A 22,499-nucleotide genomic window follows, 5' to 3' on the forward strand; every position below is an offset into this window, starting at 1 on the left:
CTACGTGGGATCAGACACCCAGGGCAGTGAATCTCCCTGGCAACGTGGAATATGACTCCCGGGGAGGAATGTAGACCCGGCATCGTGGGACGGAGAACATCTTCTTGACCAAAAGGGGGATGTGAAAGGAAATGAAATAAGCTTCAGTGGCAGAGAGAATCCAAAAGGAGCCGAGAGGTCACTCTGGTGGGCACTCTTATGCACACTTTAGACAACCCTTTTTAGGTTCTAAAGAATTGGGGTGGCTGGTGGTGGATACCTGAAACTATCAGGCTGCAGCCCGGAGCCCATGGATCTCGAAGACAGTTGTATAAAAATGTAGCTTATGAGGGGTGACAAGGGGATTGGGAAAGCCATAAGGACCACACTCCATTTTGTCTAGCTTATGGATGGATGAGTAGAAAAACAGGGGAAGGAAACAAACAGACAAAGGTACCCAGTGTTCTTTTTTACTTCAATTGCTCTTTTTCACTCTAAGTATTATTCTTGTTATTCTTGTGTGTGTGCTAATGAAGGTGTTAGGGATTGATTTGGGTGATGAATGTACAACTATGTAATGGTACTGTGAACAATCGAAAGTACGATTTGTTTTGTATGACTGCGTGGTATATGAATATATCTCAATAAAATGAAGATTAAAAAAAAAAAAAAAAGACATAATGCTGAGCAAAATAAGCCAGGCACAAAAAGAGAGATATTGTATGTTACCACTAATGTGAACTCTGTGAAAAATGTACAATGTTTTATACTGTAGAATGTAGGGGACCTAGAGATACCAATTAGTGGAGGGGGAATGATAATCTAATAAGAACAGATAAACTATGGAGGGTAATCTCAATGTTATGGGAATGCTCAGGAATGATTATGGTTTGTAAACTTTCTTGGATATAGTAAGATCATGTTGGAAGCAACAGAGTTATTTTAGGTTTTTTTTTTCTCTTATTCCTTTGTTTTCTTAGGGGTTGTTAATTTTCTTGGGGTATGGTAGGAACATGTTGGAAGCAATGTAGTTATTTTAGATTATTTGTTTTTCTTACTCCTCTGTTTGGACATGGTTTATTAATTTTTTTGGGGTATGGTAGGAACATATTGGAAGCAAAGTAGTTATTTTAGGTTATTTGTTTTCCTTAATCCATTGCTTTGTTTGACATGTTGTGGGGTTTTTTTGGTTGTTGTTTGCCTGTTTGTTTTTCATTTTTTGATAAACAAAGTTAAAAAATTGAAAAAAAATCAGTAGAAAAATGGGAGTAAAAACTAAATGACAAATAGGGTGGGATGGGGGGATGGTTTGGGTATTCTCTTTTCACTTTTATTTTTTATTCTTATTCTGATTCTTTCTGATGTAAGGAAAATGTTCAGAAATAGATTGTGGTGATGAACGCATAACTATATGATCATACTGTGAACAGTTGATTGTATACCATGGATGACTGTATGGTTTGTGAATATATTTCAATAAAACTGAATTAAAAAAAAAAAATAAATAAATAAATAAATAAATGACTGTTAGGAAACTGAAAATACAGCCACAGGGAGAAAATATTTACCAAAGCATATATGTGATAAAGGATTTGTATCCAGTATCTATATAAGCTTTTCAGAACACAATAAGAAAACAAACAATCTAACAACAACAAAAACAGGTAATTTCGATTTTCACCAAAGACATATAGATGGAAAATCAACATATGAAATGATGCTTAACAACATCAGTCACTAGGGAAATGCAAATTAAATCCACAATGAGAGACCATTACACATTTAATAGAATGGTTATATTAAAATGACTGCCTATTAAAACGACTGTTCGTGAAGCTATGGAGCAAATGGAACTCTCATATACTGATGGTGAGATTGTAAAAGGGGACAACCTCTTTGGAAAATAGTTTTGCAGTTTCTTTAAAAGTCAAATATGTATCTGTGATTTCATCCAACCATTATACTCATAGGTATTTACCCAAGAGAAATGAAAGCATAAATCCATACGAAGACTTATACATGAATGTTAACAACAGCTTTATCGGTAAAAGCCCCAAATGTCCATCCACAGGGAAATGGATCAACAAATTGTGGCATTTCTATATAAGAGAATACTGCCAGGAATTAATTGGTATGTGCAAAAACACAGATGAATCTCAAAATAATTATGCAGAGTGAAAAAAGCCAGGGGAAAAAAAAAAAGAGTATGATTCCATTTATACAAAAGTTTAGATAAGTTTAGATAATCCTAACTACTCTATGATGACAAACAGCAGATCAGTGGTTTCCTAGGGATGGCAGCAGGAGGTGGAGGGAGGGGCAGGAAAGAGGAATTACCAGGAGGCATAAGGAAATTTTGGCAGTTGATGAATATGTTCATTATCTTGACTGTGGGGATGATTTCACGGATATAAACATATGTCAAAACTGATCAGTTTGTTCACTTTAAACATGTAGTTTACATTGTGCCAATGACACCTAAATAAAGCTGTTAAAAAATGTTCATTTAAAAGAAAGATGTACACACTTGCTAGAAGTGAGCTAACTTGAAAAGGAAAAAATAATCAGTTATACATTTGACTGTGCCCTAAGGTAAAAACAAACAAACAAACAAAAAACTAGTGGCTCAATAGAAGCACAACTGTTCCCGGTGCTGAGACCCATTCTTCCCACAAGCTCCTGTGACAAAAGAAATCACTCTTGTAATATCCTCAGAGTGGGCAATGAGAGGGGGTATTGGGAGAGGGGGCGGTAGCAGGTGCAGCAATATAGTAGTATTTCTTAGGAAACTCCTCAATGCAGACCAGTGGCAAGAAGCCACAGCAAAAGCAAGGACATAGTGGCCCATCCAGGTGGGCACTCTCGCTGCCATGCTTAAAACGAGTAGATAAATTTTAGAAAATTTAGAAGAGCACGTGGGATTCAGACAATCCTCCACAAATGTTATTTCCTTTCATATGGTGTGGATAAATACTGAATAATGAGGTCAACATCTTTCTCTCAGGCAAATTTCTGAAAGCACTATTCTGCAGCACCATGTGCTGCGACGTTTAGCCGAGTAAGCCACCATTCTGCCTACACTCACATAGGTCAATGCCTAGAGTGTCCTCAAGAAACAGTCAGATGCAATGAAGTCCAAGGTTCACCTCATTTTCCTGTGTTTCCAGGATACCAATTATCTTAAAATTTATGCATTTTTAGGTATCATTCCCAGATATCTGATTAAATCATTTATGAGCTGGGGCATAAATAAGTTCAAATCAAGTACTTAAGAAAAAAACGTAGGCAGCTGAAATAGATTTAAAATGGAACTGCAAGCTTTTGGAAGAAAAGAAAGGAAAAAAAGAGATTAAGAAAGCAAGATTCAGAGAAAGCAGGCACCAGTGGCCTCTCACATTGTGTCCTGTCTGAATCACTACCAAACTTGCCAGATCCTAATGACCCAACAGACTGTGACCAAGTAGAATAAAAAGTGAAATTCCCTACCTTACTTGCTGAGGCAAGCAGAGTCTTTGAATTGCTACAAGCAACACAAAATATTTCATAACCATGTCCATATCTAAAATTTAAAAAGAGAATATATGACTTATGTTTCAGTAAATATAATTATTCTCATTCTGCAAAATTTTAAAAAGTAAAAAAGTCAACTCAATCCCTCCTACTTAACATACAGAAATTTTAAAGACTATTACATCTTCTCTGGGCAAATATTTGGGGAAAAAATTGGGGAGACTGGAGAAAAATGCCAGTTTCCTAGAAGTAATACAACTCACTCAAACAGATCAACATACAAATTTTCATCTCCCATGCTCAGCTAGTACAAAGAACAACAAAGGATGGAAAGATTTTGATGAGGACCTTCTGAAGACAAAAAAACAGTAAGAATTTAAAAAAACTTAAAAGTCTCTTTAAGAAAGGAAAAATGTTATTCCTCTCTACTTTAAAAATTAATAAACAAACCTAAAAAAATACTTAATTTAAAAATCAATGTGAGATTTGGTTCTCTTTTGTACAGCCATTAAAAGATCTAGGGAAAGTGTAGGTAGAGCAAGTTCTGGGAAAATATAGATAGGAGGAAGGCAAAGTAGAAAATCAAGTTGTGGGGGAGAAAGAATCACAAGTTAAGAAAGAGTCAGACCAAAGAGCTCAGACAAGTTTAACTTACAGTTTTTGAACTTCAGGCCACAATGTATTCTGCAAAAGATGATCCTCAGTGGGAGGTTCTATAATAAATTTATAACTGGTATTATTTTTGCTAATACTTTCAAATAAAAAAAGTGAATTCTATGGTACTTATTTAGGTCAGCAGTTAACAGCATATTATGTGTACTAGTGATTTTAATAAGCCATCTTTTTGCCATTTCTTACCAGTAAGTATGGAGGGTTGAAAGGCCATTTGATGATACTCAAAACCAGTACTAGTTAACAGTTCCTCTTCATCAGAAGGCTGAGAAGTTATATCTCCTGAAAAAACACACCAACATCACAAATGTTGTCACTATCTTTTTATCTCTTACACCTGTCCCAATATTAGGGTCACCAGTTGGAAGATAGTGGTACTGGAATTGAAAGCTATATCCATGATTCCAAAGTCAAAGGTGTTTCTACTACTACAGTATCTTACAAAAGTGTTCCTTGGAGCATTAGTCAATTCCGTAAAGAATCCTTCCTTTTTTCTTTGACCAAACACTTCCCCAATTTTTTAAACTAGGGAACAGATTTTTTCATGTTATCCCATTAATATCCCATAGTTGTGGTGCTCTATGACGCAAAGTTTATGAAACGTGCACCTATTTCACTTGTCTGCGTGTGCAGGCTACTTATGAAATATTTGATGGAGAAAACAGATGCATGTATTTTGATAAAATAATAATCAGCTGTGATGTACATTAAGTACATGTTATACAAGTATGTAACTAGGTTTTAGGTAACATTGTGGTTTTAAGAACTTTGGAGGCCAGAGCCTTACCTTGAAAGACAGCTTTATTTGATAATCCCAAAGCAGGGACAGTAGCTCCTTCAGGAAGATCATTCTCTTGCTGGAATAAAAAGTATGATACCTAAGTTTTAAAGCTAAAAGTTACTATCTTCTTAGGCACTACACAAAGGTCATGCCCATAAATGATGATAAGCAGTTTAAAGACCACCTTGTACTCATGTCTGCCTACTCTGACCTACCGAACTGACAGTTTCAAAGCTAAGCAATCACTCTTGAACAGACAACCCCCACCTAACTCCTAACACCCCACCCAATCCATAAAGTAAGACATCTTCTAATGCATGAGCTAATCAAACCCTAACAGCTGAATGGGTTTCTGGGTCTAGCAGGACTGCAACGGGCTATGTTCAGTCAAGAGTAGGCTGAAAATGGAAGGCTCAGCTCTCCGCTTCCCAGAGTCACACAGGCACATCCCTGATGTTGCTCATACAAACAGAGGTATTTTCCAGAAAGATATAGTATCTTCATTAAACATATTTAAATAGCTGAGTAATTTAAAACTTTGTAACTCAATGTCATCTGAAGTGACAATATTCTGCAGATTATAATCAACCAAATTATCAAATATGAAACTATATGCTATCAAAACTGGCACATGTCCATAAGCTAAGAGCATTTCTTCTAATTTAGACTTTTATAAATGGGCTGGTAATAGACACAAGCCTGAGCAATGGGAATTAAACCACCATTATAACCAAGACATAAAACATTGCATGCTTTACCTTAGAAACCAAGAAATATAACAGCATGGAAAAGAGTAATAAGAAGGATTTGTACATACCCATCCCTATATTTAGTGTGAGAGTAAAACCTAAAATACTGCAAGAGACTTTCCAGTCTATGGGATTCCTGTATCTTAGGATACAGAATTGAGTGTATACCTTGGACTAAGCCTCTCATGGAATCCTAAAACCACATTTCAATCCCTAGAACTGAGAAATTTTGCCCCATTTCATAAGCTTAGCTCCATACAATAAACAAAAATAAGACCTCCCTTTCTGATCTTGTTCCTATGGTCTTTTATTAGAACAAACAAGTAGAACAGAAACTTAAATCCTCTTCACATAATCAAAAAAGCCTGTGGTATGAGGTGTCTCAATATACACTCAGGAAATTTAGTTGAACACTTCATTCTGAATGACTCAAATCTTCACTTTCTTCTCCATTCGGTAACCAGACTGGTACTGGTTTTCCTGCCTTTTGAGTCTCTGGGCTCAAATATATTTTGCCCCTAGATAACTCACTTCATCCAAAATTGCTTTACCTCATCACTTTCTTTATTTAGGGGCATTCAATGGCTAGTTAATCTGATCTGTACTTGCCTCCCAGGTCCTCCACCATTTAACCTTTCCCCATCCTCTCCATTTCCCACTACACACTCTTCATGCCAACAAGCACTCCAATAGCTCCTGCCACCCCACTGCTCTCTTCTCCTTCCTTCTGCTTATCAAAGGGTACTTATCTTTTTCAAGCTCACAACTAAATTTGTGACCCAACTCTAAGTACAATACAGGATGGGATCATATGAAAAATGCTTCTGTGTAATATATCATACTGTCCCTTCCTTCAAAACAAGTTACTCTGCAGTTCAAATATTCCATATAGAATATTTATATTTGTAGAAGGGGGGTATAAACATATTAAAAAAAAAAACACCTATCCTTACAAAACCCAACTAAAGCCCCATTAAATATTTTCTTGTTACTCCAGTACAAAGACCTCTTTCTTAGCACCACAAAATTCAGCAATTAACTGTTCTCATTTAATAATTGCAGGTACATTAGTTCCACTGTCCCCCAACCCTTCCCTTACAGTTAGATGGTAATCTCCTTGAAAACAGGACCAATCTTTTGTATTTAAGTTTTATCCTAGGTACCTAACACAGTGATGACTTACAATTTTAGTGTGGCTTTCCAGTACCTTGGGCTAATTTGTTAAACAAAATTTCTGGTTTTTAAGATTTAAATCACTACATGCCATACAGTGCACACACAAGTTTGTCAAGTCAATAACAAATTATTTGCCTTTACTTACTCCATTTACTTACTCCATTTATAGTCTGAAGAAAAAGTTGTTTTAATTTAAAATGAAGAAATGTTTAATTAAAACATTTAAAGGAATACTCACATTACAAAGCACATGATCCAGTGACTGGCCAGTAATGGCACAAAAATTTTCCACAAAATTCCGAGGTGCAGAAAAAACTCGAAGAACTTTTTCATCTGCTCCAGATACAAACTGAAACCGACTAATCATCGCCAAACATTTCAGGTCATATCCATGTATCTGAGGTCTTGCAATTTCATGCCAAGTCACCTGGGTATTGAAGTAAGATAAACCAAAAATAACCATATGCTTCAAAAACTTTTCAACAAGCAAAATATTAGACTGAAAATTACTTACTATGCCATGGAAATCTGACTGGGGGCAGATTCATCTATGTTGTATGTATCAATAGTTGAGTCCTTTTAATTGCCTAGTAGAATTTTCTTGTACAAATATGCTACAATTTGTTGATCCATTCACCTACTGATGGTCATTTGGGTTGTTTCTAGTTTTCGGCTTTTACTGATAAAGTTGTTATGAATATTCATATTATGAACTGTTATTTATGTGATGAACTGTTATGAACAGACTTTGCTTTGCATGGATCTATGTTTTCATTTCTCTTGGATAAATACCTATGAGTGGAATGGCTGAATGATCTGATAGATAAATATTTAACATTTTAATAAACTGTCAAAACTATTTTCCAAAGTAGTTGTACCCTTTTACAATCTCATCATCAGTAAATGAGAGTTCCAGTTGCTCCACATCTTCACTAAATTCAGTATGGCACTCTTGTTAACATTAACCATTCTAATAGCTTACTAATAGGTGTGCAGTGGTATCTAATAGGTGTGTAGTGGTACCTTGTAGCTTTAATTTGCATCTCCCTAATAACTAACGGTGTTGAGCATCTTATCATATTCTTATTTTTCCATCCACATTATCTTCTTTAGAGAAATATCCCACCACCACCACCACCACCACCCCTTCTTTTTTTATTGGATTGTTTGTTTTCTTATTTCTGAGTTCTAAAAGGTTCTTTATACACTCTGGATACAACTCCTTTATCAGATATATGCTTTATAAATATTTTCTCTGTTTGTAATTTGTCTTTTCATTTTCCTAAAAGTAGCTTTCAAAAAGCTGAAGTTTTTTGTTTTGGTAAAGTTCAATTTATCATTTTTTTTTCTTTACTGGACTGTGAAGAAACAACTGAACTGTACTGGTAATATATGTCAATTTATCAAGATCCATGAAAATCCCTCCAAATAATTTGCCTTGTTATCTAATTGCCTATTGATGTTGCTCCCCATGTCCTCAACTCTATTGTCTGAATCTATCAAGTTTTATTGAAACAGTGAGGTCAGTGGTGATGCTCATGGACTGAACCAGTCAATTAATGAATTTTTTGTCAGAAACTGAATCTGAATATCCTGACTTAACCCTATCACACAGCAATTCAATGGCTTACCAGCAGTAAAGTTTTACTGCAAATTTTTTAGCTCAATGCTAAGATTTGAAAATTTTCTGAAGAACTGCCCTCAACCATTATTAGCATTTACTTCAGATTTGATAATGCTTACTAATTAATTCAACCTAAAATTACAAGGCATAAGGGCACTTTTATGTGAAACTGAAGTAATTACATTTCAACAATATCTGAATAAGAAGAAATGCCCACTGCTTTATACACTTCACATGCCACCAGAAGTTAAAACAAGAAGCAAAATTTCCATTCTCACACAAATTTACAGCAGATAGATTTTCCAAGAACCTAATAGAATTATAAATGTCTTCCAAGCGATAAATATGCTTCATCAAAATCATATGCTTATGGACTGATACTAATATTAGGCAGTACCTATCTGGGTGAAAGACATTTTCAGAGACAATATGTAAAACTTCATTAGAGATCAGCATTAACCCATTAACCTTTGCAATGGATTTTGATAATAGAAAGCACTAACCCAATTAAGATACATGCTCACCTTCCTAAGAAAAGATTCCATTCTTGACATTAGTAGACATGTATTATGAAATATTGTATTCAATTATTATACTTTGAATTTTGTCAATAAGAATTTGGTGCAGATTTGTTTTCTCTTTTGTACAAAAGTACCTACATCATTGCCATGATTTTTCACAAAAAAAATTGCCAACCACTGACTGGAAAAAGACAAAAAATTACGGAATTCAGAACAGGGAGAAATGTTTCTTTGGAGGTAGTGGTATTGAAAAAGCATTTTTTTGATGAACTAGAAGTAAATAATCTAAATTCTTTTTCTTCATTTGCTGTGTTTTTCTTTAAAATACAGTAAATGCAATTAAGTATTAGTACTTCTTACACAGTTTAAGTGCCATTAAATAACAGTATTTCTTCTGAAATTTTTTTAGCATAAATTATAGCTTTAGAGCTTCATTGGGCCAAAGGACAAACAGTAAAGGGAACAGAAATGGACTAACCCATTAGGAATGAATGAGTCATTATAAGATGGTGTGAACCCTACCTAGAACTGTTATAACATTTTAGTTTCTACATAAAGCCAGAGGACTGCATCCTTAAAATATTACAACTAATATTTACTGAGTGCTTTCTATGAGCCAGATACTATTTGTGTACTTTACATATATTAACTCATTCAATTTTACTAACCCAGATCAAGAAATTATGGCCCACAATCTCCATTTTACTGATTTGAAAACGAGCCATAAAGAGCTTAAGTAATGTGACTAAAGTCACAAAGCTATTAAGTGTCAGAGACAGGAAATGACCAGTTTCAAAGACCACATTTTTATCCTCTATGCTAAACTACTTTGTATTCTTTATTCTTTGTAATAATGTTGTTAGACTGATCCCTCACAGTCAAAATCTACCTGATTCCTAAATTGGTTTGGATTGCAAATTAAGAGCTGCACTATCCAAAACTATTTGCTGAAACGCAAGTAGCAAGAGTTTGGACAAGCAGGAGTTTATCAAAAATGTATTTTAATCTATTCCATTTCCAAGTTTTGAAAGGTAAAGTTGAATAATGAGATTCTCCTGTATTTATGAATGGGATACTGGAATGAAAGGAAAGGGAGGGAGAATGCAGACTGGCACTTAGGGTTTAAAGCTGGAGATATACATGTGGCCATCACCAAGGAAAAAGATCTTGATTTAATTTTTTTAATTGAACTTCTAATTTTGAGATAATGATAGATTCAAATGGAGTTGTAAGAAATAATAGATCCTATGCACAATTTACCCTTTTACCCCAATGATAACATCCTGGCAAAACTATAGTACAACAGCACACCAGGATATTTATATTGATTTAGTCAAGATATAGAACTCTCCGACTCACATGTAAGGATCCTGGTATATCTAAACTTTAGTTTCCTTTAGCGAACTTCATTTTTTTATGTAAACTAAGTATAGCACGCATATAGAATGGTGCCTAATTAATAAGTGCACAACTGGATGAATTTTCACAAAATGAACGTACAGCATCTAAATTGAGAAATAAGCATTATCAGCACCCAGAAGTCCCCGCATGCCCCATCCCAGTCACCCCTTTCCATTGTCCAAGATAACCACTATCCTGATCTCTATAAATAACTTCAAATATCTGCTTAATAATATACATATACACAGTAAAACTGACATTTCCTGGAAGATATAAAGGTCTATGGATTTTAACACATGTACAGAGTCAGGTAACCAACAGGCTAAAGAACAGTTCCATCATTCCTAAAACTCCCTCATGATACCCCTTTTGGAATCACATCCTCCCTCAGCAACTAACCCCTGGGAACTGCTGATCTATTTCTTCCTCCCTGTGATTTTGTCTTTTTGAGAATGTCATATAGATAGAATCATATAATATGTAAACTTTTGAAACTGGGTTTTCTTAGTACAATGTCTCTGAGCTTCATTCAAGTTGTTCTGGGCATCATTCACTTTTATTCATTCTTTTTTATTGCTGAGTAGTATTCCAGTGTAGGGATATACCAAAGCTTATTTATTCATTCACCCACTGCAAGGACATTTGGGTTGTTTCTAGTTTTTGATAATTATGAATAGACCTGCTATGAACATTTATGTACACATTTTTTAGTGAATTTAAGTTTTCACTTCTCTAGGATAAAAACCCTGGAGTGGGATTACAGTGTCTTGTGGTAGGTATATCTTTAAGTTTTTAAGAAAATGCCAAATCATTTTACAGAGTGGTTATACCCTTCTGCATTCCCACTAATAGTGTATGAAAGTTCCAGTCACTCTGCATCCTCATCAGCACTTGTATTTTTTTACTTTAGCCCTTCTAGAGTGTGTATATATCTCGTCATGGTTTTAATTTGCATTTTTCCAATGGCTAATGATGTTGCATTACTTTTCATGAGTTCATTAATGTGTTTTAATGTGGATCAGTTAAGTAGGAAAACATTTTACCTGTGATTGGTCTTTTCTTTTCCATGGAGCAAAAAGTCGAGTTGTCTGGTCAGTACCAACAGTGATGATAAACTCTCCTTCTGGATCCCACACTAGGTCTTGGACACCATCAAAATGTCCTGAAATGACAATCTCTGGAGTCCACTCTCTCTGCAATGAAAATATTCATGATACATATCAAAATAAAAAGTCCACCACTACTAAAAATAAAAGCACTCCTTCTGATAATGAGAAAGACTGAAGCTCCCTAACAAGGTAAAAAGCTAAGTATATAAAAAGGGATCATAAAATAACAGGACTTGTTTCCCAGTCAAGGATATTAGAACTTAAATATTCAAATATGTGCTGTACCCTTTAAAGCAGTAACCTTGGGAAATTTCTCTCTATTCAACATTTACCGAATGCTTCCTAGAAGCCATTCAAGGCTATTTAACCTTTCTCTGCCTCAATGAATTCTTTTGCAAAATAGAGTTAATAACAGCACCTATCTTATAGGGTCATTATGAGGATTCAATGAGTTTTTATCTGTAAGGCACACAGAACAATGCTGGCACATACTAGGTACTATATAAGTATATGTTAAACTAAATAATAAAGAAAGAGTTTGTGTAATATGAGTCAGTAGATTCTGAATGTGTACCTGATGGCTTTCTTTATTAAGTAAAAGGAGTTGTAGAAGTAGAGGACAGAAAGGTGATTCATACCTAGTTGGTCCAACCAAACAGGAGCCTGTAACAGCCACCCATGTAAACAAAAACTGACAACAAAATATGGAAAATGTCATGTGCCTGGTCTATTTTTGAACAACCTCAAGTGGTGGCAAAGTTGATCTTTAGAGGAGAACTAACTTTGTATAAACAGCCAAAAACCAAGTCTGATGAATATGGTTGGTGAGTAAGCTAAGTTATATTATTTTCTGGTCAAAAAATATAAGCTGTGGCAAACAAATGCTGTTGATTTCCTCTTTGACACAAAAACTGAATCTAAAGTTGGCACTAATGGGAGTCTGAAAAGAAGTCTTAAGCACTGGCAACACTTTGGACTAACAGTACAGTTTTCCAAAGTAACAGTTCTGAACATCAATGATTACTTGCATGCATAGGACCTGGTGCATTTGTTTTTTAAAAATCACCTTGATACCTGGTAATTAGCTATAATAAAGTTGAAGTCAAATCATAAGCACAAATGCAGTAAAATTCTAACTTCTGCTGTGAGTTCTTCCTTACTAACCTGATGCTCTTTTCTATGAAGGCTCTCAAAAACCAGCTGAAATATAGCACCAAGGAGCCCTGAGTTTCGACTGAATGACCAGATGACCAGACCAGATAAACAAGACTAGCTAGGACTAGACTAGTTTTATAAGATATAAAACAGCCCAATACTTGCAGGGCCATTTAGAATTCAATAGTCCCTAAGAGCATCAATATATTACATCACAAAGTGACAGGTGTTCCTAAGGCCCCTTTATCACTCACTCATTCAATAATTATGAAGGACCTAATAGTCCAAGAAGAAATATCAATTATGTTATCCTCTTTTTAGGAGGAAGTTACATATTTTAGGAAAATACCCCACAACAACAAAAATAACATAGCTTAAAGGAATATATTTCACTTAAGTAGAAAATTTACCTGTTTGCAAAATTTTAATACCTCAACAATGTTGTACAAATGAATATAGTACTTTTATTCTTAGTAAAGCATGAATTTCTTAACTAGTATAACTACAGGATCATGTCAACAGAAAGAAGTAATGTCACACCTCTACTGTATTTCTGAAGTGTCATAAGTAAAACAACACTGTTTAGCTGGGCTTCATTTAGGATTCACACCAGTTGATCAGAAATGCTTTATTTAAAAATGCTACGTACTGAGTTCGCTTTACTCTGCTTCCAAAGGTGCAATGCTCCATGGAAAGCATGTGCAATGATCATGGAGCCATCTTCATTGAATTGGCAATCATAAAATCCCAGAGTATTCCCACCGACTTCACCTACTCGAACCTATGTAATAATAGACAAAAAATAATTCTCAATCAATAGTCCACATTTCTTACAACAAGGCCCATTTGATTCTAGAGATTGTTAAAGTTCCTAATCATGTAGCATACACAAAGAGTGAAAATTCACAGCTACAGGAATATAAACTTGGGATTTAAATAGTTAATAAAACCCAATTTTCTGTTCCTTAAAGAAATATCTACAATTTTACCTGTTCTAGCCAAACTCCTGACTCTTCATCTGGAGCCCAGAGAATCATGGTTTTATCCATTGAGGCAGACAACAATCTCATTGGCTGCTGTAGAACTCCATCTAAAGAACAAAAACTTCAGGTCATCAACAAGCATCATGTCTGCAGACTACCAGAAAAAAACAACAAGGTTATTGCACAAATGTTCACTGCAACATTGTGTGTAACAGCAAAAATCCGGAAACAACATAAACGTCTACAATTAGAAGAACAGATAAACAAGTAGTATCTTATTCAGACCACAGAGTATTACATTGCAGTAAAATTAAACTAGAATTACATGCATCAAAATGGACACATCTCTAAAACATGTTAGTTAAAAAAGGAAGTTGTAAAAGTATATATACATACTGATATAATTTATATCAAGTGTTTTTTAATTGTGGTAACATGTAGATAATATAAAATTTGCCATTTTAAACTATTTTTAAGCATTCATTCCATTTACAATGTTGTCCTACCAAACACCAACCACTACCAAAACTTTTTCATCATCCAAAACAGAAAATCTGTACCCATTAAGAAACAATTTCCCCACCTCCTCCTCCCAGCCTCTAGTAATTTCTAATCTACTTTCTGTCTCCATGAATTTGCCTATTCTAAATATCTCATAAAAGTGATTTATACAATATTTGTCCAACTTATTTCACTTAGCACAATGTTTTCAAAGTTCATCCATGTGGCAGCATATATCAGAGCCTCATTCCTCTTTAAGGCTGAATAATATTCCATTGTGTGTATATACCATATTTCATTTATCCACTCATCAGTTGATGGATACTGGGTTTTCCCCACCTTTTGGCTACTGTGAATAATGCTGCCATGAACACTGGCATACAAATATTTGTTTGAGTCTGGCTTTCAATTCTTTGGGGGACACAACTAGCAGTGCAATTGCCAAGTCAAAAAGTCATTAACTTTTTGAGAAACCATCAAACTGTTGTTTTCCACAGCACTATATCAAGTTTTAATATATATAAGATAGTGTTATGTTTATTACTGTATAAATGTGTAGTACAAGTATAAAAACATGCATGGGAATGATACACAATGAATTCAGGGCTGTAATCACCTCTAGGGAAGGAAGGAGGGAAACAGGATGAGGAAGGGATACACAGGGGTCCTCAATAATCTATATCTAACTTATTATTAGGCAAAGTAATTAGATATAGATATGTAATATCTATATACAATATATACAGACTAAATGGGTATATTAACAACTTATTATTAGATATATAATATCTAATAAATTTTTTTAAAAAAAGAAACTGCAGTAAATACAGCATAATGTAAGAAAGAGCTGAATGTTGGTTACCTAACAGTTCATTATTATTATTCTCTATTCTTATCCGTGGGAGGGGACCAGGAAAAGAATGTGAGGTTGTGCCTAGCTCAGCTCTACACCCCAGCACCCACTTGTGCCTGCACAGAGCTGTCACTACATAAATGGTATTAAGAACAAAAGAAAGCGGGGAAAATAAGGCCTTGCTTTTTTCATAAAAAATGTCCCTCAGAACTTTGTATTTACCAAGAGTAAAGGTTCCAGTGAAGTTGGCTTTAAGTTCAATTTATCTTAAATCCCATAAAGATCAGGTGGAAACTTTTTAAGAAAAAAGTTAATGGGAGTGTGGTGGGTTTAGCATCACGGCAGGAATCATTTGTCTCCCATTTAGCAGTGCAATTAGGAAGTGAATTTGAGTGTCCTACAGTACAGGGCTGCAGTATTACACTTTGCCAACTGGACAGTATGTTATATTTGAGATTTCTAATTACACAAAAAAAATTCTCCACTTATCTGGTTAGCTTAAAATGCTACATGAGGGATATGTACACGTTTTTCTTCCTACCTTGGTAAAATGAAGCTTGCCAATGAACTGCATTTACCCAATTTTCGTGACCAGCTAGCACAGTCTCCAGAGTAACCGCAAATGCAATTCTAATACCTATAACAAAAGTAATGAACATATTCTTTCCTCAAAGCTCTTTAAAATGAACATTTTCATAACTGTTTCCGTTGTACAAATGATGTCAAAAAAAATCAGAACAAAACATAATTTAGATTCAACAAAAAGAATATGCATTCTAAAATTTCATTAACTTCATTGTTCAAAATTATAGGGGAACAAAGTTCTAAAGCTAGATATATTTTTTACTCTATTTAGTCATAAACAAAAATTTCCTGGGACAGCTATCACTATACCACAATTAAAAAGCAAAAACAGACACACCAGCCTCCGTCTTAGCCTCACTCATTTTGAGTATAATAGCCTGTAATAACATTACAAAAGTTAAGATAAATGCAAAAATAAAGGAAATCAGATCAATATTTTAACCTTTCAAACAAAATTATGAATGAAAGGATCACTAAAAATTTCATATTTAGGTATAGCCACTCATAATATGTTGGTTATATTATTTCTCAACTCACTCAAAAGAACTGTTACCAGAATTTCATCTGTAATGGGCTTTATAATGAAGAAGAATAAGGAACAGTATACCTAGGTAAACAATGCTCACTGAGGACTAACTTTGTAATTTAGATACATATCCAAAAAACTCTTGCTCAAATACAGTATTCCAACAGGATCTACTATTCAGGTGTACTGTTATGATGTCAGACAGGAAAAAATCATAATGCACAATATTCTTTTATGTCTATTTTAAGATTAATGGGATTTCAAAAAAAGTATATCTAAATAAAGATAAAAACAAGGTCTTCACATTTGTAAAACTACAAATTTAGTAACATTTTACAAATTAATTTAAGAACCTTATTTTCAGCAATCTTAAAAAATCTTAACATGGTTTAGAAGAAAATTAAGTTTTCTATGTGAAAATGACATTTTCACATAAAAAATTAAAAGGAAAGATTCATAACATTGGTTTTAGGTAGGAATCTGACACTTTTACAAAACTAACCTTCACATAAGTGTATGGTGAAAAAGATAAATGAACCAGCTAGGAGATTCATGTATGGTTAAATTAAATAATTTCATTATTACTCACTTTCATTTTCCATAGTAAAAGTGTTTTCCTTCAGTCTTATATTATCATCATCTTGTGTTTCTAAAGATGCTGATTTTATATACAGCCTCCATATTCTTATCAGACAATCTTGTGAACAGCTTGCTAGGAAAAGATCTCTACCTATTTAAAAAAATAAATCTTGTTATTTTTTAAATATCATATTCTTAAATATAGGTATAAGACTTTTTCTTCTATAATTTATGCATTTCTAGATGGTCCCCCAAAATTATGCCTTGCTTCTTTACCCTTCATTCATTTGACCTATATTAATTTTTAATGACATTGGCAAACACATAAACAATGTTAATAAATGTTTACAATGCTAATAATTGTTTACAGTGTGGTACTTTTAAATACAATCTAATAAATCTATGAAGAATTTTTCAATAATGTCTGTATGTGGAATAGTCAGTTAGTGTTAAAAGCATCAACTTGTTTTATCCTCTACCACCCCAACTGTAGTTAACAAAAGAGATAAGCACCCCTTTTTTAACTGGTACAACAGAAAAATGTAACATGCAAATAAAATTTAAAATTAAAACATAAGAAGCTGCTGCTTTCTTGGAAGTTACAGATACTTATCCTTATCATATGTGCTCTAGCAAAATTTCATACTGACCAAAAGGTGCCCATTCCACGCCTCTTATCCAATCCTCATGTCCACGGAGATAAAGCACTTTCTGAAACTAATGAGATAACAAAAATAGTGGGCTCGATATAAGAATTTAACATTTTTATTTATATTAGTGACTTCCTTTGGTCTTGGCTAGCCTTAATGCATCATTTTGTAATGAGAACACAGAGGATTACACAGAGGAAAAAACACTCAATTGGGAATTAAAAACCTTGTAATCTGGCTGAGCAACCCTGACAACCCTGAGTAGATAATATAATATGTTTAGACCTTAAATGTTTATGAGGTAAATTAACATAAACTATGGATACAATATAGAAAAAAGTTGGGTAGTTGGACATTCACAGCACTTTTAACTTTCTTATACAAAGACACAAGTATCCCTACTATTGAATAAATACATAAGACTATAGTTAACCAACTTTCTTTTTGGAATAAATTATTCCCTTCTCTAGTTTAACTACTCAAAGTATGGGTTAAACTCAGAAAGGCAAATAAACACTACCAGGGGCACTTCACTGTAGATAGGTTGTACCTCATTTAAAAAGTTTAAGGAAAAAAAGACCACTATGACATCCTCCTTTTCTCCTTCCCCTGCCTAATGACCCCGTCCCCTCTGACAACTCTGGGCCTGGTGGCCAAGGCAGCAGTTACTTTCAAACAGGAAGTGGAAAACCATCTATCAGAGGACTGTCAAAAGATTCTATTATTGGAGTATCTGGTTTGGATTAAAAAAATTCCCAAGATTCTATAATCTGAAAAGAGTCTATATTAAAACAATGTAATTAAGCAGAACATAATCACCTGATCATTCTGTTGAACAAATAAGTGAATTTTGCAGTCATCATCGCCACATGCTAATATTGGTACTGGAGGAAAAGAAAAGACGCTTCACTGTAAGTACTCCATCATATAAATACCTATTGTCTATGCTAGATTCTAGGTGAAGTATCTTGATTTCTATTTCCCACACCATTGAGCAAAAAAATTAGAGGTGTTCAATAAATGTCTTTAGAAACAAAATGAACACTAAAATGTCTCATGACATGGTTACTTGGCAAAGAATGACTATTAATCAACTGAGAGCCGTTTCTTCCATTCTTTGTGGTTTATGATGGAAAGAGCAGAGAAAAAGCAGCACAGGAACAGATAAGGAACATTTTCACTGTATCAGCGAGAAAACCAATGTGAAAAGTCATTAGTCCAACTGAATAATAAAACAGAAGAGCTTCTATAAGCCCAGCATCATAGCTATTGCACATAGATTTAAAGATATAAAATGTTTGTTAGTTTGAGGGCAAACATTCTTTTCTTAAAAAGAATTAGAAAACTTCCCCAAATATGTATATCCACAATATATTTGATAAATAGCAGTAAAAATATTGAGTATGTATTAAGTCACTTAAATTGTCAACAGCTACCAAAATTCCTAGTAGTAGTCTGTCTTAATTTTATGTACCAGACTCAGATTATGTGAGAACTGATCATGAAAATATGTTATCCACTTCTCAGCTTGTTTCATGAAAACATTTAGATACGGTCATATGGAAATATACAATATTCTGCTCTTTCAATACATACTTGGTAAGATACTCACCATCAGTATTAGGCAAAAAAGATAAGGAGAGAGCCAGAGCAAATCCATTTCCAAAGTTCAAGGTCTGAAGGCATATTACTAAAAAATAATCAAAAACATCATGAACAACTAACACTGAGCTTATCCATCTAGAGGGGTTGGGTAGCACCATCACAGCCCTGGGTGTCAGCAGGAAGATGAGAGAAAGCAACCCTGAGTTGACAGAATAGAAAGCCTAAAAGCTCTCTGTAAGACAGGGATTACTCCCCACAAACACAAATCCCACCAATCATGTGAATTAAAATGGTCAATTTTTAACTAGGTTACACTGAGCAAAATGACTTATATGAAAAGACTTGGAAGGAATTTCCATTAATAAGCAATTTGTTGTAGAGAAATTTTGAAAAAGCGCAAAAGAAACAAATATTTAGATTAGAATTATAACAATTTTAAAGCTGCTCGAAAGTGAAAAAATGATATGAATGCTCTTCTGGTTCTCATTCTTTTTGATAATTCCTATTTCGTTTGTCTGGTTTATAATCTGTCCCCAAACCTACCTTCAGAATCCTTTTTAGACCAAATTCGAACAGCAGAATCAGAAGCTGCAGAAACTATCAGTGTATGTAATGGGACATCTGATGCCCTCCTCTGGTATACAGCACACACTGCATAAACTGGTCCTTCATGTCCTTGCAGATGGACTGCTCTTAAAAGCTGAAAAAGAAAGGACAAAAATATTGTGATTAAAATGTGACTTATGATTTTCACCTTTATTTAACTGGAATAACAAGTTCCTCTCAGTTGAAGGGAATACAAAATAGTACAACCTTTCTATTTTTTATATTACTAATACATAAAATGTGTATACTTTTTGACACGACAATCTCACATCTAAGAAACTACCCTAAAGAAATAATAGCACAAGTATAAAAAGTAATAATGAAATAAGACATACCTAGAAAGATATATATCATATACAATTTATAAAAGTGAAGAACTATAATCAACTTAAGTTTTCCATAATACGGAACTGAAGATCAATTATATAGATACACATTGTAGCCAATATAAAGAATACAGATAAATGTCTGCTTATTACATGGAAAAATGTCCATGGCCTTGGTGAATTAAAAAAAAATAATAAGTTCAAAAACATGTGCACTGTAGTTTTTATTTTTACATTATCTCAAAATTACATATTGCTCAAAATTTATATCAGATGCCCTCAAGGCCCTACTGATGCCAACTGTTTACAATGACAGAGTCTTATCAAATGAGCAAAAGGTAAGTGTATATGAGAGGGGGATATAGGAGAGGAATATGGGATTCTTGGTAGTGGTGTTATTTTCAGTCCTTACTACTATATTCTACTGTATGACATGTTATTTTTCTTTTTATCGTCTTTTTTATTACTGCTAAAAAAAAACACAATTTTTCTTGTAGTAATCAATATGTTCAAGTGCTGATTATGGTGATAAATGTACAACTTTATAATAATACCATGAACAACTGATTGTGCACTTTGGATAAATGTATGGCATGTGAATATAGCTATAAAATTGTAGGAAAAAATATATATAGGTGTAAAAGTGTTGGAGAAAACATGGTGAGAGGGATGTACCTATCTACTGTTGATAAGCAGGTAGAATGGTATAGCCTTTCTGAAGGTCAGTGTGGTGGTTCCACAAAAAGTTAAGTATGTGGGGACCATCAGGTCCTGCAACCTCATTATGGGGTATATCATTTGAAGATCTGAGAGCAGAGACATGAATGGACATCTGCAAACTGTTGTTCATGGAGACAGCAATCATGATCTGCAATGGGTGGAGGTGACTTAACGGTACATAGACTGAGGAACAGAATGGTGAACTGTGGCATATGCATACAATGGAATATTGAGCAACTACGAGAAGGAATGAAACTGTGAGACACACAACGAGGTGAATGGATCCTGTACACAGTATTTGAGTGAAGTATGCCAGAAATAGAGGCAAACAATATAATGCCTCACCAATATGGACTAACTACAATGTGTAAACTCAGAATTGAATCTTAGAACATAGCCTAACGTGGACATGATTATTGTAATAGTCCCTAGATTGTAAACTGTTACAGCAGTCAACTCTATTCCTGAATTGTAATGCCTGTCTCTAAACTTTGAGATGCTGATCCCTTAGCGTATAACCTGATTGGTCTCTGGAACAATGAGACACCTGAAACTCAGAGCTAGAGCTCAGCAGATATGAATGTCAGTATTAGTGCATACAGCAACTGTTAAAAAAAAAAAAAAAAAAGCTGAAAAAGAGCCCAGACTTCAATTAGTGATATGAATGGAGCAGATCTGGTAAAGACTAGGGCAAACTGGGCCATAGGGTAAAGGTCGAAACTGACTGTGTTTTAAAACTTCAACTTCCATGTGAGACCAAGGGAAGAAATGTCTATCTGGTGCAGGATCTATATTTTCTGAACAGTATAACTCGACAGTTGGTGTGTTCAAAATATCATAATTACATGGAACTTTGAATAGGAAGTGAGTTACGGTAGGTTAGTACAGGTTAGAATGAAATAGTGACACATCCCAAAGTAATTTGGGCAGAGAATAAAAAATACATTTACAGCCTCCCCCCGCCCCCCACCACCCCGAGGAGCTGGGGGAAGGTGCAGAAGTGTTGGACTTCCTCACCTGGACTGGTATTGATGCTGTCACAAACATTGGGACTGGCAGTTTGATGAGCCGAGCCCTCAATCGTGGGACTCGCCCTTATGAAGCTCGTTACTGCAAAGGAGAGGCTAAATTTGCATATAATTGTGCCTAAGAGTCTCCCCGAGTACCTCTTTGTTGCTCAGATGTGGCCCTTTCTCTCTCTAACTGAGCCACCTTGGCAGGTGAACTCACTGCCCTCCCCACTATGTGGGACCTGACTCCCAGGGGTGTAAATCTCCCTGGCAATGCAGGATATGACTCCCAGGGATGAATCAGGACCCAGCATCATGGGATTGAGAATATCTTCTTGACCAAAAAGGGGATGCAAAATGAGACAAAATAGTTTCAGTGGCTGAAAGATTTCAAATGGAGTCGAGAAGTCACTCTGGTGGACATTCTTATGCACTATATAGATAACACCTCTTAGGTTTTAACGTATTGGAATCGCTAGAAGTAAATACCTGAAACTACCAAACTTCAACCCAGTAGTCTGGACTCCTGAAGACAATTATATAATAATGTAGATTACAAGGGGTGACAGTGTGATTGTGAAGACCTTGTGGATCACACTCCCTTTATCTTGTGTATGGATGGATGAGTAGAAAAATGGGGATTAAAAACTAAATGACAAATAGGGTGGGATGGGGGGGATGGTTTGGGTGTTCTTCTTTTACTTTTATTTTTTATTCTTATTCTGACTCTTTCTGATGTAAGGAAAATGTTCAGAAATAGATTTTGATGATGAATGCATAACTATATGATCGTACTGTGAACAGTTGATTGTATACCATGGATAACTGTATGGTATGTGAATGTATTTTAATAAAACTGAATTTTTAAAAAATGAGCA

General features: G+C 34.7%; 1 protein-coding gene across 1 annotated transcript in view; it reads right to left on the minus strand.

Annotated features, from left to right (window-relative positions):
• The window catches only part of ELP2 (elongator acetyltransferase complex subunit 2), a 58,310-nt gene that overhangs the window by 16,336 nt on the left and 19,475 nt on the right, over positions 1 to 22,499 (minus strand). The window contains exons 4-17 of the mRNA XM_037805893.1: positions 19,503 to 19,659; positions 18,967 to 19,044; positions 18,174 to 18,238; positions 17,355 to 17,421; positions 16,715 to 16,855; positions 15,556 to 15,651; positions 13,667 to 13,767; positions 13,327 to 13,458; positions 11,457 to 11,606; positions 7,106 to 7,294; positions 4,949 to 5,018; positions 4,348 to 4,443; positions 4,145 to 4,202; positions 3,466 to 3,538 (exon numbers count right to left, since the gene is read on the minus strand). Of these exons, the coding sequence (XP_037661821.1) occupies positions 3,466 to 3,538; positions 4,145 to 4,202; positions 4,348 to 4,443; positions 4,949 to 5,018; positions 7,106 to 7,294; positions 11,457 to 11,606; positions 13,327 to 13,458; positions 13,667 to 13,767; positions 15,556 to 15,651; positions 16,715 to 16,855; positions 17,355 to 17,421; positions 18,174 to 18,238; positions 18,967 to 19,044; positions 19,503 to 19,659 (1,473 nt within the window). The remainder of the gene's footprint in view (positions 1 to 3,465; positions 3,539 to 4,144; positions 4,203 to 4,347; positions 4,444 to 4,948; positions 5,019 to 7,105; positions 7,295 to 11,456; positions 11,607 to 13,326; positions 13,459 to 13,666; positions 13,768 to 15,555; positions 15,652 to 16,714; positions 16,856 to 17,354; positions 17,422 to 18,173; positions 18,239 to 18,966; positions 19,045 to 19,502; positions 19,660 to 22,499) is intronic.

Source organism: Choloepus didactylus, chromosome 16 (assembly GCF_015220235.1).
Source record: "Choloepus didactylus isolate mChoDid1 chromosome 16, mChoDid1.pri, whole genome shotgun sequence".
Lineage (NCBI taxonomy): Eukaryota > Metazoa > Chordata > Mammalia > Pilosa > Megalonychidae > Choloepus > Choloepus didactylus.